This window comes from Brienomyrus brachyistius, chromosome 9 (genome assembly GCF_023856365.1).
Source record: "Brienomyrus brachyistius isolate T26 chromosome 9, BBRACH_0.4, whole genome shotgun sequence".
NCBI lineage: Eukaryota > Metazoa > Chordata > Actinopteri > Osteoglossiformes > Mormyridae > Brienomyrus > Brienomyrus brachyistius.
In genome coordinates, this window is record NC_064541.1 from 9,048,729 (window position 1) to 9,062,427 (window position 13,699).

Consider the following 13,699-nt stretch of genomic DNA (forward strand, 5'->3'; position numbering starts at 1 on the left):
GTCGGAAAAAATACTCTAAACATCAGATATTATTTACATATATTTTACATATACATACACAATTACATACCAACATGCACAATTTTGAGTTTCTAGAGTAAATAAAATATATTTTACATATAAAGATTATTTTTACGGCTTTGCGTTACAACTGGAACTATTTTTTTCTATATAGGATACTGGCCGACTGATTTACGGTGTTGCACCAGGTTTGAGCTTAGGGGTGAAGCAATGTGATGTGATTTTTTTGTGTTTACTGTTTTCTAGCATTTTGATCATGTCTAGTTTTAGCAGATCTGCTCAGGTAAGACGGTAGTATAATGTGTTTTGTGCGACTTCGAAACTGGTTGTTTAGTGTTTAATTTGTAATGACAGGTAAAGGTCTGCTAAAAGCGTGTCTTAATTGGATGTATAAAATTGTATACCTGAACAAAATATCAGCGTGTTTTTGTTGAAGACATAAGTATCCCTTTTTTACCATAGCGTAAAATGTTTGTTCATATAATTAACCAACTCTGTTCCTAAGCGGTTAATTTGCGCTGCTGTGCAGCTCAAGGTTAAGGAATCAGTTAGGTATATAGACTTGCCGACGAAAGTACAGTGTCCCATGAAATGGGCCTATTTGTACATTTAACTTTCTTTCTAATGTTTTTGTCCGGATGGCGTAAAATGCAAAATAATTAGAAATCTAGTTCACGCGCTAGATAATGAATGCTGATCATCGACAAACCGGCGGAAGTCACGTACCCCTCATTCGTTTAAAGTTACATTTTCTGTCTGATCAATACAGCAATACAAAAGGGATTCAAAAATTTCATACCAGAAAAACTGGTAGAGTGGTATATTGAATTGCAAATAATTGGCACGCAATTTAATATTAAATTCGGCGAAAACGCCGTAGCATCTAAGCACGTAACGTTTCTTTCAGTCTATACAGTGACTCTTTTTTGAAGTTGATGTTCTGTAATGGGCTACTACAGTAAATCAGCAATAATTCCGGCAACACTTGTCACTGGTTACCTTATTAACTAAAAAAGAATCTGTAGCTCTTCCGTATTGATTGCTGTGCACAACGTAATATTAGGAAATTCCTGAGAAAATGCATATAGTGTATTTGTAAATCATATTGTACAAAGTGTACAGAAGATGTTAACCGGAAATGCAGCAATAGCACTTGATGTTTGCTTTGCGTGTTCCTCTAGTACCTGTAATAGTAATATATTTATTGTTTAGATGTAGCCCTGTCCAAAACAACCTAATTCGTAAGAAGTACCGTTTAGGCAATGGCGTAGAAGAGTGTTTCATATTGGTGGGACACAACTTGCTAATTTAAATACAAATGTCTGTTTATTGGGGGATGGATGAGGGAAAATTTAATATTGCAAGGGACACATCTTCAACCCCCCTCCCCATTCCTAAGAACCTGGGTTGTGATCTTGTCTTTTAACCCCAATACGCCCATCCTGTGCTCACTAATATGCATTCTTTTTGGTGATTGTCCATTGTTGGTTTCCCTTAGCAATGGGCTACCTTTGCAAGATCGTGGTATTTAATAGATGCAAGAATGCAGCCTCCAGGAAAGATTGCAACCATGTGCTCTGTCAGACTGCAGGGGAAACACAAGCCTATCTATCACGCATTGAGTAAGTATCCATTCATCCGTTCATCTTCCTAATCTGTTTATTGTAGTGGGGACTAAGAGTGACTGAGAAGCTTACTTTATTAAAATGTTGATTATGACCACCAGGTGGCAGTGCAGCCTCAACATATCAGAAATCGAATTATTCAACCTAATTTTCATACGGGTGCATCTGCAATTAAAGTGTGATATTAAAACCATGAAAGCCTATATTTCTAGCTTGCTTTGAATGTTATAATCAGTCTTATATACTGCCTGCCATTCCATCTCCTTAAAGAAACATTAATCCTTTGGAATGGGCATAATTAAACAATTAAAGTCAGGATGAACGGACAGAATTTAAAGAAAACAAATAAACAAGAGGAACTTCCCTCAGGATTCCTGCTTTGTGCGGGCAGACATTGGGACTTTGTCACTTCTCGTTAAGGTGTCTGGTAGTGGACACCTGTTTGGCCATGGATGATACTTGATCCTTTAAAGTTGTATTTGCAGTGCTCCTCTGAGCCCGTGATTGCTGAGCTGCCTTTTGAAACACAATCATGCGGCCTGTCAGGGTCAATCTCTACTGTAGAATGGCCCATTATCGAGGCTGTGCATGGCTATTGGCTACGGAGCCGATCTGGCCAATCAGAGTGGACGGTCCCCGGCCCCAGGCAAGTGGGAACCTGCTGGAGCAGACCCATTCATCTTCTGGCTCACCTCTGTTTTTTTTTTTAGCTGTCAGTCTCCCCTAACGCCCCCCCCCCCCCCCCCCCCCGGCCCGTGAAAGCACCGCGTCCAGCAGCTTATTGTGTTCCCCGTAACCCGCCGTTCTGCTCTCCGGCTTATTTATTTATTTTGTAAGAAAGCTTCATGGTGATGGAGGGAGGGTTGCACCTACCGGGAGGAAGTAAATCCCCATTTTTCATATTTTCACCCTGCGGGGGGGGGGGGGGGGGGGGGATGGGGGGGGATAGGATAGCCAACGTGGTGTCCCTTCCCTGTAGCCTTCAATAAAAAGGTTAGCTGGTCTCATGTCCTGTCCCTGTAGCCTTTAGAAAATGGTTAGTTGGCCTCGTGTCTCTTCCCTGTAGCCTTTAGTAGAAAGATTAGGTGGCCTTGTGTCCCTTCCCTGTAGCCTTTAGTGAAAAGGTTAGTTGGCCTCGTGTCTCTTCCCTGTAGCCTTTAGTAGAAAGATTAGCTGGCCTTGTGTCCCTTTCTTGTAGTCTGTAGTAAAAAGCAGAGTTGGTCTCATGCCCCTATCCTGAAACCTTTAGTGAAAAGGCCCGCTGTGAGCAGGATGAAATATCGACTCCTTTCATCATTTTTTTCCGTGAGGCTTGTTTGCTGGAGCCTTTCAGCTTATTATTTCAAAAACAGTTTCCAGGAGTAATGACTGGTCTGTTTTATGTTACTCGAAGCTGCCTTTGAGTCCTTACGTTTTTCAAAGGGAGGTTCATCCCTCTCTCTATTATGAGCGTAACTGTTTAATTATAGCTCTGATAAATGACGATTTGTCAGGGACAAGATCTTCCGTTCAACTGACGGGAGATCTCGATCCCGCTGGAATCATACAGTGAAAGTCTGTCCTGTGGACAGCAACGATGACAGGTGGAACAATTTTGTGGCCATAATCTAAAGCAGTGACCCCCCCCTCTATCAAGGTGACTGTGGCGACCATGTGGTCGTCATGAACACAAGACACATTGCCTTTTCCGGGAACAAGTGGGAGCAGAAGGTCTACTCGTCTCACACGGGGTGAGTGCTGCACCTCTGCCCTCGTTCTGGACTATCCAAATCATTGGTTAGCCATTTCAGGTCCCTCCAGTCAGCATTAGCCATTTCAGGTCCCTCCAGTCAGCATTCATGTTGGATAAATGTGTCTGCTAAATAAATGTTTATAAATCTTGATTAAACCCTTAAGGGTTCACTGATTGGACTTGGACCTGGAAGCAGTGTTGGCTTAGCAAGTTAGGCCTGCGATCGAAAGGTCACCAGTTACAATCTCAGGATCGGATATGAGACTTTACTGTTAGGCCCTTGAGCAAGGCCCTTAACCCCCAACTGCTCCAGCGACTGTCTGACCTCATTGGATAAAAGTAGCTGTTAAGTAAATGTAATGAGAAAATAAAACGATTTAAATGTAAAGCAGGGAAAAGGTCAGACCCTGGTCTTGAATGACGAGGAATGCCTGTGCTCTGCGTGTAATCTTAATCTTCCGGGACTCGTAATGGCTGTTAAGTTGTTACAGTGGGTGTGCGTTAACCTGAGCCGTGCTCTGCTCCATTTGAAGATACCCAGGTGGATTCAAGCAAGTCACGGCAGTCCAGCTTCATCAGAAAGACCCCAGGGCGGTGAGTCGGGCCCTGCCATCGATCACAGGGAAAATGGCCGCTCTGTGGGCGTCCCGTCCTCACGCAGGAATCCAGCTGGCAGCTGTTTTTTTTTTTGCTTCCGAATTCAGATTGTGCTCCTTTTTAAGTGCATGCAGTTCCATAGCGTGCCCTTAGGGAGCGCTCTGAACTAATTTCTCTGCATTTGTGTCAGATTTCCTAGGGGATTAGCAGAACTGCAGTTGTGGGGGGGGGGGGGGGGGGGCATTAAATCTCTGGCTATTTATATGGGTGTGTTTCACAGAAATCTATATTCAAGCACAGGACAATTATAGAGCATTCAGGATCATCCAGTGAAATCTTGAAAGATGAATTTTAGCCACTGCCCCGTTCTATCTTCCCCTCTCCTCAAGTGAAGTGTTGTTACGGTGTTTTTATTTATTCAATCATGTGGCACACATACCTCTATCATGAAACATGTGCTGCAGCTCTACTTAAATGGTCCTGCATACCCACAATGCACCTCTCTCAAGGTGTCACTTGGCTAGTTCAGTAAAAACTTGCGACGTGCAATTTTTTTTTAACCAGCGGGCTAGTGTTCAGTTTTTTTGTTCTCTTTTTTTTGTTACTCAGCTCAGCCAAGTGGGTGAGCTTCATTTCCTGTCCTGGTCACATGATGGTTATCCTAGCCCTTCTAGATCACCCACAGCAGAGCTCCTTTCTCAGGACACAACAAAAAAAAATAAGTTAACTTTTGTAAGAGTGCTGCCTTAGCGCTGAGTGTTAAATGATGACCAGTGAGAATCGAAATGCTAATTCTGTATATGGGTTAATAAAAATTATTACATTTTTTTTGGTCACCTCTCTCTTCCCACCCTAAGTGGAGACCATTAATAAACCAACCTTTTTACCAGCTTGTGGCCAAACCAGGAAAAATACATAAGGGCTCTCAGGTGGAACAGTTGGTTAAAATTCTCATACCAAGAGCAGAATGGTCCAAATGAAATGAAGATTCTGATTCTTTGCTGTGCTAATTTGCAAACTGTAATATTTAACCATTATCATTCCAAAGGTAATGCATTAGAAGTCAGGCATGGAGGGTATTAATCCGCCAGCTGTCTGCCCAGAGCAGGTTAACATCTTCTGGGACAAGACCGTTCATCCTGTCAGTATGAAAAAGAAGCACATTGGTGACCTGCTCTGACACGGGTAGAGGGACACGGCCTTGTGTTGGAAAATAAAATAAAAAAATTAACAGCTCAGCCGAGGACATGCGGTTATAAATCTAGCGGAGATTTTCCAGTTTTGACAGCACAGAATCTCTGCGAGTATATTACACTCCAAAGGCTGAGTCATGCTTTGAGTATTCCATAGATTTTTCCGAACAAATTAGTGTGCGAGTAAATCCCCTGATTCCGCCTCCATACGTTGTCAGTGACAAGATGAGCAATCCAAATTAAATAATCGGAGTGTGGAACTCAAAGTCCTGGAGTCGGGCAGACCCAAATACGGTGATGTCATGCCCGTTGGGGGCGTTAGCGGTAACTGTGGGCCAGAGAAGGTGTTTTTTTAAAATCTGGCTCTGGTTCGAGCAGGTGTTTGTCAGTGATATATAAGTACGATTTGTGTGTGCGTGTAATTTTTATAGGTCACTTCAGTGTATTAACCCACATAAACGAGATGGATGCCCATCTTGGGCTGAGTTATTTCAGGAAATGAAGAATCCATCAGGGATAATTGTGCATAATCGTCACACAGGGGTGCTGTCCCTCCCCTGTCCCAAACTGAATGATGGCTCTTCCAGATAGCTGGTATTTGTCATCCCTTCTCTTTATCAAGAATGAGCAATTGGAGTGAAGCAGATGAATGCTTGCATGCTCGGGGATGATTCTGGAAGGTTCTGCGCAGTAGCTGCTCTCCTCACAAGGACTTAATGTCTCACGCCAAGGACTTATTTATTTTTTATTTTGAAGCATAAGTGTTCAGCTACAGCGGTTACAAAACGCAGCAGCGTTTCACATTTATCGCGCTTGCAGTGTGTCTGCGAGACGCCGCTATAAACCACAAATCCGAAATGTTCCTTGGAATTACGGGACTGTTAGTCCTGACAGTTAGTATAAAGGCGAAGGATTTAAAGGAAATTTGCCTCACTGTCAGCACAGCCCACATGCACCCCGAACCCTTTGGACTGTGATTACAGCAGGGTCTGTCCTGGCTGGTTTGGGATTGGCACCAACATTTCACACGGAAGGAAAGCCGGATGACTGACGGACAGTATCCCCCGCCCCCCATGCTCTCCCTCTAGATCATCAAGCTGGCCGTCTACGGGATGCTTCCCCGAAACCTACTGAGGAGAACCATGATGCAGAGGCTGCACCTCTTCCCAGACGACGTAAGAGTGTGTCGCCGCTGTCCCGGCGTGTGCTACGCAGCCCCTGCCCCCCTGCCCTCTCTGCTGGCTCCCTGCTCTTGAAACATCTGCTACTTTTCCTTCAGCTCTCCCCAAGTTATTTGAAACATTGACTGACGTTGACTGATTATAATTTAATCTATTGTGGTGTTTCTACATTTTACTTGACAGATATGTGTCTTAAAGTTGGATGAAAATAATACGAAATAACAGTACTGCAATTCCAGACGAATTTATGGTTATTATTTTGGCTAGATCAAGTGACATGATTAATTATTAGTAGTGTTTGGATCCTGCACAATTAATCTGTCTGTCTGTCTGTCTGTCTGTCTGTCTGTTTATCCTGGTCTGGGTCGTAGCCTCACACCATTAAACTAACAATTGGGTAATCAAAATAAAATGTAATGCTTGTTATTAACGAGAATTCGAGCGTTTAAATTTTTAACAAGCTGCTACCAAGCTATGGTGCGATGAAGTTTTATTCCTACATATGTACCTTCAGTGCTTCTTGTAAGGCACCATAGTTCTGTAACTGGATTATAATTTTAAGGGGTTGCCTGCATCGCGTGGACACTGGAGGCAGGCTAATCTGCTGAGCTAATCAGGCTTCGGTGCCTCCTGAGAATGGATTTATGGGCCTAGCACAGCTCGTGCCTGCTGAGGCCCTCTGCGAGCGAGATGTGCCAGGCTCTGAGAAGCTGGCTTGGGAGATGTGGCTTTCAGAGATGCTTCTGGGTTTCTTTTTTTAAGGATCTCCCAGAGGACATCCTGAAGAACCTGACGGAAGAGCTACCGCAGCCCAGGCAGATCCCGCGGAAGCTGAGCGAGTACACGCAGGACGAGCGCGACGCCTTCCCCAGGATTTGGGTCCCGTAAGTCTCTTCTCAAAGGGCCCCTGCCACAAATCCCCGGCCATGAACACTACTGTCTTTTATCAGGCTCTCCCTGCTCACCCCCCTATTCTGTGACTCCAAGTGGTTTGGCCCAGATGGGGTCTCCCTCTTTGTTACAGCACTGGAGTGTTTTGCCCCAGACTGTGGCAGCTTGCTGTTGCCCCAGTGTCTGGAAAAGCTCCTCCACCCCTACCGCCCCCCCCCCCCCCACAATCGACTCCGCCCGCCTTCCCAAATAAGCATCTTTAAAGAGCAGGGATGACGTGGGCCGGACCACATCATTTTGGCTGTTGTCGTCAGCAGGGTTTCCTGAACACGGTCGCAAACAGGCCCGGGCGAGACGGGAGTGAATCACGCGGGCGGCCCTTTCAGATGCATTAGCTGCCATTGCTACCGTTATCGTTAAAATTCAACGCAGGCCTGTGACTTAAAAGGCCTGTATTTTTTCCTGCTGTGGGGTGGGGGGGGGGGGGCTCTTTGACCCCTCTGCACCATCTGACTTATTAATGCTCTGCACGGGTAAATGAGTCGATTATCACTACATGTGCAGAATACCGTTGCTGAGGGTTTGGTCCTAGTTGGCTGTGTGTCTTTAATATTTAGTGCTACGCCACCCAGAATGCGAGGAAATTGCAGGGCTCGCCGAAGTGCTCGCCTTCCTCTAACGAGGCTTTAGACCCTAACCCTGTCTCGCTAATGAAGCGCAGGATGTCCTCAGACGTGCCATTGTCCTCTGCTTTTGCAGACGCTCCTTACGGCTGTGCGGCAGCCTGTTTGTTCCCGAGCAAAACGTTGCAGGTTGGGTTACGTGTGTGACCGTCTCTCCTGAACGCATCACCCCAGAGAACGTTCCATCAGATTCTCCCCCCCCCCCCAACCCCCCAAATTGTTTTTGGGACCATCCGCTTGGCAGGGATTTATTTGAGATGGCAACGTGTCCCGGACAGAAAAATGCGGTTTAACCCTTTGATGACCTCCCGATAATTAAAACGATTTATGTACTTCTTTATCACTGGGAGCATGGAGCCCCATGACAGAAAGCTAATAAGGCTTTGATTCCAGGCCAGTGTGGTTTAAATTCGAGCCACTCTGTAAATAATTGGTTTGGCGTGAACATCGCGGTTCCCGATGTATGGTGCGTGGCATTCCACATTATAAAACGCGCACAGTATCTGCGATGCATCGCTAAGGTTTCTGCTGGGAAATGGTAGCGTCTATTGTTAAAGAAAACATTTATTTCCAACAGCTTCCTAGAAGTTTTATTTTTAACTGGTTATTTTCTACAATTAACTAAAAAAAACATTTTCAGACAAGTTATTTGTTATTTTAAAGTGCTTTGGTTTTACACAAGGGTATATACTTAATTTAAAAGTTCTCTGAAAATTGTTTTAAAAATCATCCGTTCTTGTCCTCGTCATTCTTGTGTGCTTTACGGTCACAAGGGCAGCAGAGTGGACGCCTGTATCTTAAACGTAAAAATCATAGCCGTGGTAAAATCTGTGTCTGTGAGTTTCTCATTTTGCTTTGTCCTCCCGTGACGTTCGTTCGGCATCCAGACGCACGTTTACTATGTCGGCCTGACATTTCTGGCCTGGTCTGTAAATTAAAGATGACGGCAGGCAACCGAAACCAGCCGGGACCAGTTTAAGACCCAGTAGTAAACGGGACCCGTGTTATTAAACCTGTTAGCCCTGGGTGGGACCCTGCCCACTAATGAGTAACCCGAAAGACCTGTTAGCGTTAAAATGTGAAACGGGCCTGTTGGGGGTGGGGGGGCACGGTTTTGCCGTTATTCGGCGTAATGTTTACCTGGGTGACGATAGCAGTACACTTATGGAAAAGCCCCACACTGTTTGCAGGGGCCATGGCTCCCCAGAGTAGACCTCGAGCTACACGACCGCGGAACCATATTGTTTATTGAGTGCGTAGTGGCACAGGGACCCTCCGGGGGGCGCTGGTGGTGAGGTGGGAGCCTGATCTGTCACCTCGTTTCACCACAAGGCAGGAAAACTAGCTTCGTGTCAGTGTATTTATTTGATAGCCTGCCCCCCCCCCTCCCCCAAGTCATCTATAGCCTGCAGGAACACAGGAACCCCCCCCCCCCCGGACCACTACCACCTTTAACTGCATGACAGGGTCTCAGTGTAACGTTCGCCTACAGCAGACTGAAGGGAGAATGATCCAGCCCCAGGGATCACAGTCCCTTTGAGCATAATGGAAATGGAAACGGCTTCTTCATAAATATGTATTTACAGCTTGTATTTATATATATATATATTTATTTTTTTCTCCCCTGCGGCGTTGATGTGTGCGGCTCAACACAGCCATTCGGAACGAGTGCGTTTTTTTCCGCTCCTTTTAATGTGATGGGCTCCCTGCCCAGCCCTGGCCATCCTGCCAGACTCTATCACCCTGAGAGATGGAGGGCCCCCCTCAGCCCCGCATTCCCGGCCCCCTGATTGATAGTCCCTCTGGGTCGGCACTCTGGCACTGTTGCCGGGTTGTTTTTCCCCCAGCGGGTGAGGGGAAGGTGACCCGCGAGACTTTACACTGCCTTCAGTTGATACCTTGATGCAGGATGAAGCGGCGCTATGTTGAAATCATGGTAATGTTTGTGTTTGCTGGGAGGGGCATCTATGTTTCCAGATTCCTGATTAAGGTACACGACACGCCCCTCATTTAGGATGATGCGTGCGGGGGTGGCGAGTCGGGTGCCGGGCGGAGTCCTTGCCGGCCTGACTCCGCTGTCCTGGTCGTTCTTCGTCTGCTACCAGTATGGCACCCGGGGCAGCAGAAATGGTCAAGCAACCCTGTCGCCCGGATGGCTTTTAGAATTGGCTTCTCATAACGATGGGTGGAGCAGAGGCGTGCCGCTCTCCTGTGCTTCTGTGGGACCAGTGTTAAACCGGGATGTCTGACTGTGCCTGTCTGTCTGTCTGTCTGTCTCTGTCTATCTGACTGTCTCTCTCTGTCCTGTGTCTATCTCTCTGTATTTGTCTCTGTCTCTGTCCATCTGACTGTCTGTCTGTCTCTGTGACTGTCTGTCTGTCTCTGTGTTTCGCTATCTCTGTGACTGTCTCTCTATCTGTCTCTCTGTGTTTCTGCCTGTGTCTGTCTGTCTGTCGAAATGTCAGACCGCACCTACAGGGTTTCGGGCTGAGAATCCAAGGATTCCGCTCTTACTGTGGGCGCCCAGGGTCCCGTTTGTTTGCCCGCTTTTTACCGCCCAGTTTTACTTCTCGCTTTACCCCTCTCTCTGCTCTCTTTACACTCCATTCTTTTTATGCCGACACTCTGCTCTGTTTCCCCATAATCTTTGCGGTGAACTTGGTGCCACGCTTGCAGTTGGAATATGAATTTTTTCATTTTTTTTTCATTTCCCTGGAACGTCAGAATTCGATAGGTTCTACAGACAAAAAGTACCACAAAAAGTTAGAACCTGACTTTACAACGGAACAGATAATTAAATTTTTTTACATGTATGCATATTATTATAGGTCTGAAGCGCGTCTTTGGTTTTCGTGACGCTGTCCAGACACTCTGAGACCACACGTGCAAACAGTGCTTCTCCCAAAGTTGGGAAAACAGGGATGTTTGCTGGAAGTGACACGCGATGCTCACTGTCACGTGGGTGGATCACGTTCTGATAGGGGAGGAAGTGCTGAACTCACATAAAAAAAAAATGTAGGGTGGCTTAAAGCTGACAGCACTTACAAACTGATCCAAGCGATCCCACAGATTTAGTAAGGTAGCAAATTCTACCTCAAACCTAGGATTTCCGAATAGTAGTCAAAGACGACGAAGCTAATTTCGTCTAATTTGTAATTTTCTCAAACTACCCCCAGCGACATGTGTAATCTTTCACTCAAGGCTTTATTTTTTGAGCTGTTGCAGATGTTAGCCGGCCAGCACTCCAGGTCTTGGCAGACGTTTGCATCGGGCCCCATCCTATCCACGTGTTTGCTAATCGCTCGCACCGCGTCGGTGGTGTCCCGTCCTTTTCTGTGGTCGTGAATCTTTTGCCCCCCCCCCCCCCCCCCCCCCCCCCCACCAGCTGTGTGTATTACAGCTAGCTGTTAGTAACATTCGTGGTCTCTCCGGGCTCATGCCACGTCGGCTTAATGTAAAATCTGTGAAGACTTCTGAGTTTATCTACTTTTCCCCACTGCCTGTATCCCCAACGTTGAGGTTGGCTATCGTTGAGGTTGGCTATCGTTGAGGTTGGCTATCGTTGAGGTTGGCTATCGTTGAGGTTGGCTATCGTTGATTGGCTATCGTCGAGGTTGGCTATCGTCGCGGTTGGCTATCGTCGCGGTTGGCTATCGTTGAGACCTGGTCGTTTGGCCGACTTAGTGCCACCAAGGACAAACCTGGTTGTTATGCTGGCAGGGCTGGTTTGTGGTTTCCTGGTCCCCATTTAAAAAGGCACATCGGCTGCCCGCCCCCTGATTTTTCAAAAAAATTAAATAGCTAGCGATTAGAGTAAAAAAAAAATCATAGCTAGCTAGCCAGTTAGTAGAACATGCTACTTGAGAACCTCCTAAACAATTAGACTTTTGTCTTTTAAACCAAGTAGTTGAAATTGAGTTGAAATGTGAGAAGATTGACAAGGCTGGCAGGTTTTGGGTTTCTGTATTCTCAGGCTCTTCACACACAGGGACAAAGTCTCATTTAAGCCCTTTAATTTCAAGCTGAAAGATCTCACCTCTGGTACGCTGTCATCTCTAACAGATGCCAAATCTGCTTTTATCCTGAATCGCTTAGCGAATTCGGGAGCGACATCAAACCGCCCCAAGCTGCAAATCTGTTCCCCATTAAAAAATGAAAAGAAAATCTTCCTTTTCCCACAATCTTCATCAGACAATGAGGGCTAGGTGGGCGATGGAAACTGTTTTTGTGCGCGGAAGTCATTTCTGCTCATACACAGGGCACCGTTGTGTCCGGCTGCTGAGTTATCGTTTGCGTTGACGTTCTGTTTCCGTTGCCAAACGCTCTGGGAGCCCACAGGCCGCTGGAAGGGAACCTTTTGTCCCGAACGGGAACCGTGGGGGTGTGTGTGTGTGTCTGGGTGTGCCCCCTTATAGTAAAAGGTCACTGCCCATGGTGTGCTACACACAGTTGCCAGCAATGTTTTTCTCTGCGTCTGTGGGGACCTGCTTGATGAACTAGACACTTCACAGAGGTAGGAAAGCCTAGAGAAGTTATAGAATGGAAATTAAAGCACCTTGGTTACTGTGAGGGAGGTTCAGGGAAAAGTCAAAGACAGCCGCTGGGGAATCTCAGCCACGAGCCGTGTGTGTCTCTCTTAGGTTTGATACAGTGACGTCTGACAACGTTTCTGGGGAAACTGCTTCTGCGATTGCTGACGTCCTGCGACTCCCTCCCCATCTGGGTGATTAAGCTTTGTCATATTCTTATGAATCCTCAAACGTTTCCCTGGTAGTAGTACTGGGACAGCGGTTTGATGCTTGAAGCTGTTCCTGAGGTGCGAAAGAAGGCGGGATCTGCCAGTCCCTGGAGTGGTTAGGATTAAGGACCTTGGGATTTGAACCAGCAACCTTCCGATCACATGCACGTGTCCTGATCTGCTGAACCACACACCTCCCCTCATTTTCACCTGAATTGGAGCTACTGGTTCTAACAAATCATACTTTTTAAGTACTAGGATATTAAAGCTTGAATCATGTGACTGCAAAGATGGGTATCGAGTTGTTAAAAATGGATTTTCTACTTGCATGAGGTTTGCAGACAGTAACTCGTGTAATGTCTCTCAGTGTCTGATCATTTGGACCATTTTCAAAGGTCAGTAGCACATCACGTCCAACAGGCACAGACTTTCTGCCCGGTATGTTAAAAGTGTGGTGTTTCTGCCTAATTTAAAGCATTGAATCTTCCCAGTTTGGTCAGGCTTGCCAATGCTGCCGTGCATTGTGGGTAAGGTGATCCCTTTTCCATTTCTTCAGGCCTGAAGATTTCAGGATGAAATGATTTGTCCAGCTGACAGCGGGGACCACCACCGGGCCGCTGCATGTGGATGCTGCGCCCGGGGGGGTGGGCTCTGCCCATACTCACGATTCCCCCAGGACTGCTTCCAGCCGCGAGAACGTTACACGGCTCCCGATAATGTCTCGCCGTCGCAGCTGCAGCTGAGCTCCGCCGTTCATTTTTTCGCCTGTAGCCATCCGGCTAAAACAGCAAGAGATGGACTGACCTGCGGTCGCATATTTCATCTGCCTGATTTTCAAAGTGTATTAAAGTTCCCATTTTTGGCCCTTGCCTGTCGCCACAGACCATTTTTGCCGTCTCCCCAGAAGTTTGGTCTTGCCTGCGCTTCAGACTGTGCCACAGACTTAATTGAGATCAGATGCGTCAGTGAGACTTTTAAAATGCCAGATTCTCCTTTTGAAGTTTGTTTGCGTTCTTAAAAAATTGTTTGCGGAGCGTC

At 46.4% G+C, this 13,699-nt stretch overlaps 1 protein-coding gene across 1 annotated transcript; it reads left to right on the plus strand.

Annotated features, from left to right (window-relative positions):
• The first annotated feature begins 159 nt into the window (after nt 1-159).
• On the plus strand, nt 160-13,529 carry mrpl13 (mitochondrial ribosomal protein L13). Its single transcript, XM_049026423.1, has 7 exons — nt 160-304; nt 1,520-1,643; nt 3,283-3,376; nt 3,912-3,972; nt 6,257-6,343; nt 7,112-7,233; nt 13,218-13,529. Exons 1-7 carry the CDS (start codon nt 278-280, stop codon nt 13,240-13,242), a joined length of 540 nt encoding a protein of 179 aa, XP_048882380.1. The 5' UTR covers nt 160-277; the 3' UTR covers nt 13,243-13,529.
• The last annotated feature ends 170 nt before the right edge of the window (nt 13,530-13,699 follow it).

Coding starts and splice junctions, on each gene's coding strand:
- mrpl13 (XM_049026423.1), top strand. CDS start 278: ATGTCTAGTTTTAGCAGATCTGCTCAG. Junction 1,644..3,282: donor GCCTATCTATCACGCATTGA/GTAAGTATCCAT, acceptor CCCTCTATCAAG/GTGACTGTGGCGACCATGTG. Junction 3,973..6,256: donor ATCAGAAAGACCCCAGGGCG/GTGAGTCGGGCC, acceptor CTCTCCCTCTAG/ATCATCAAGCTGGCCGTCTA.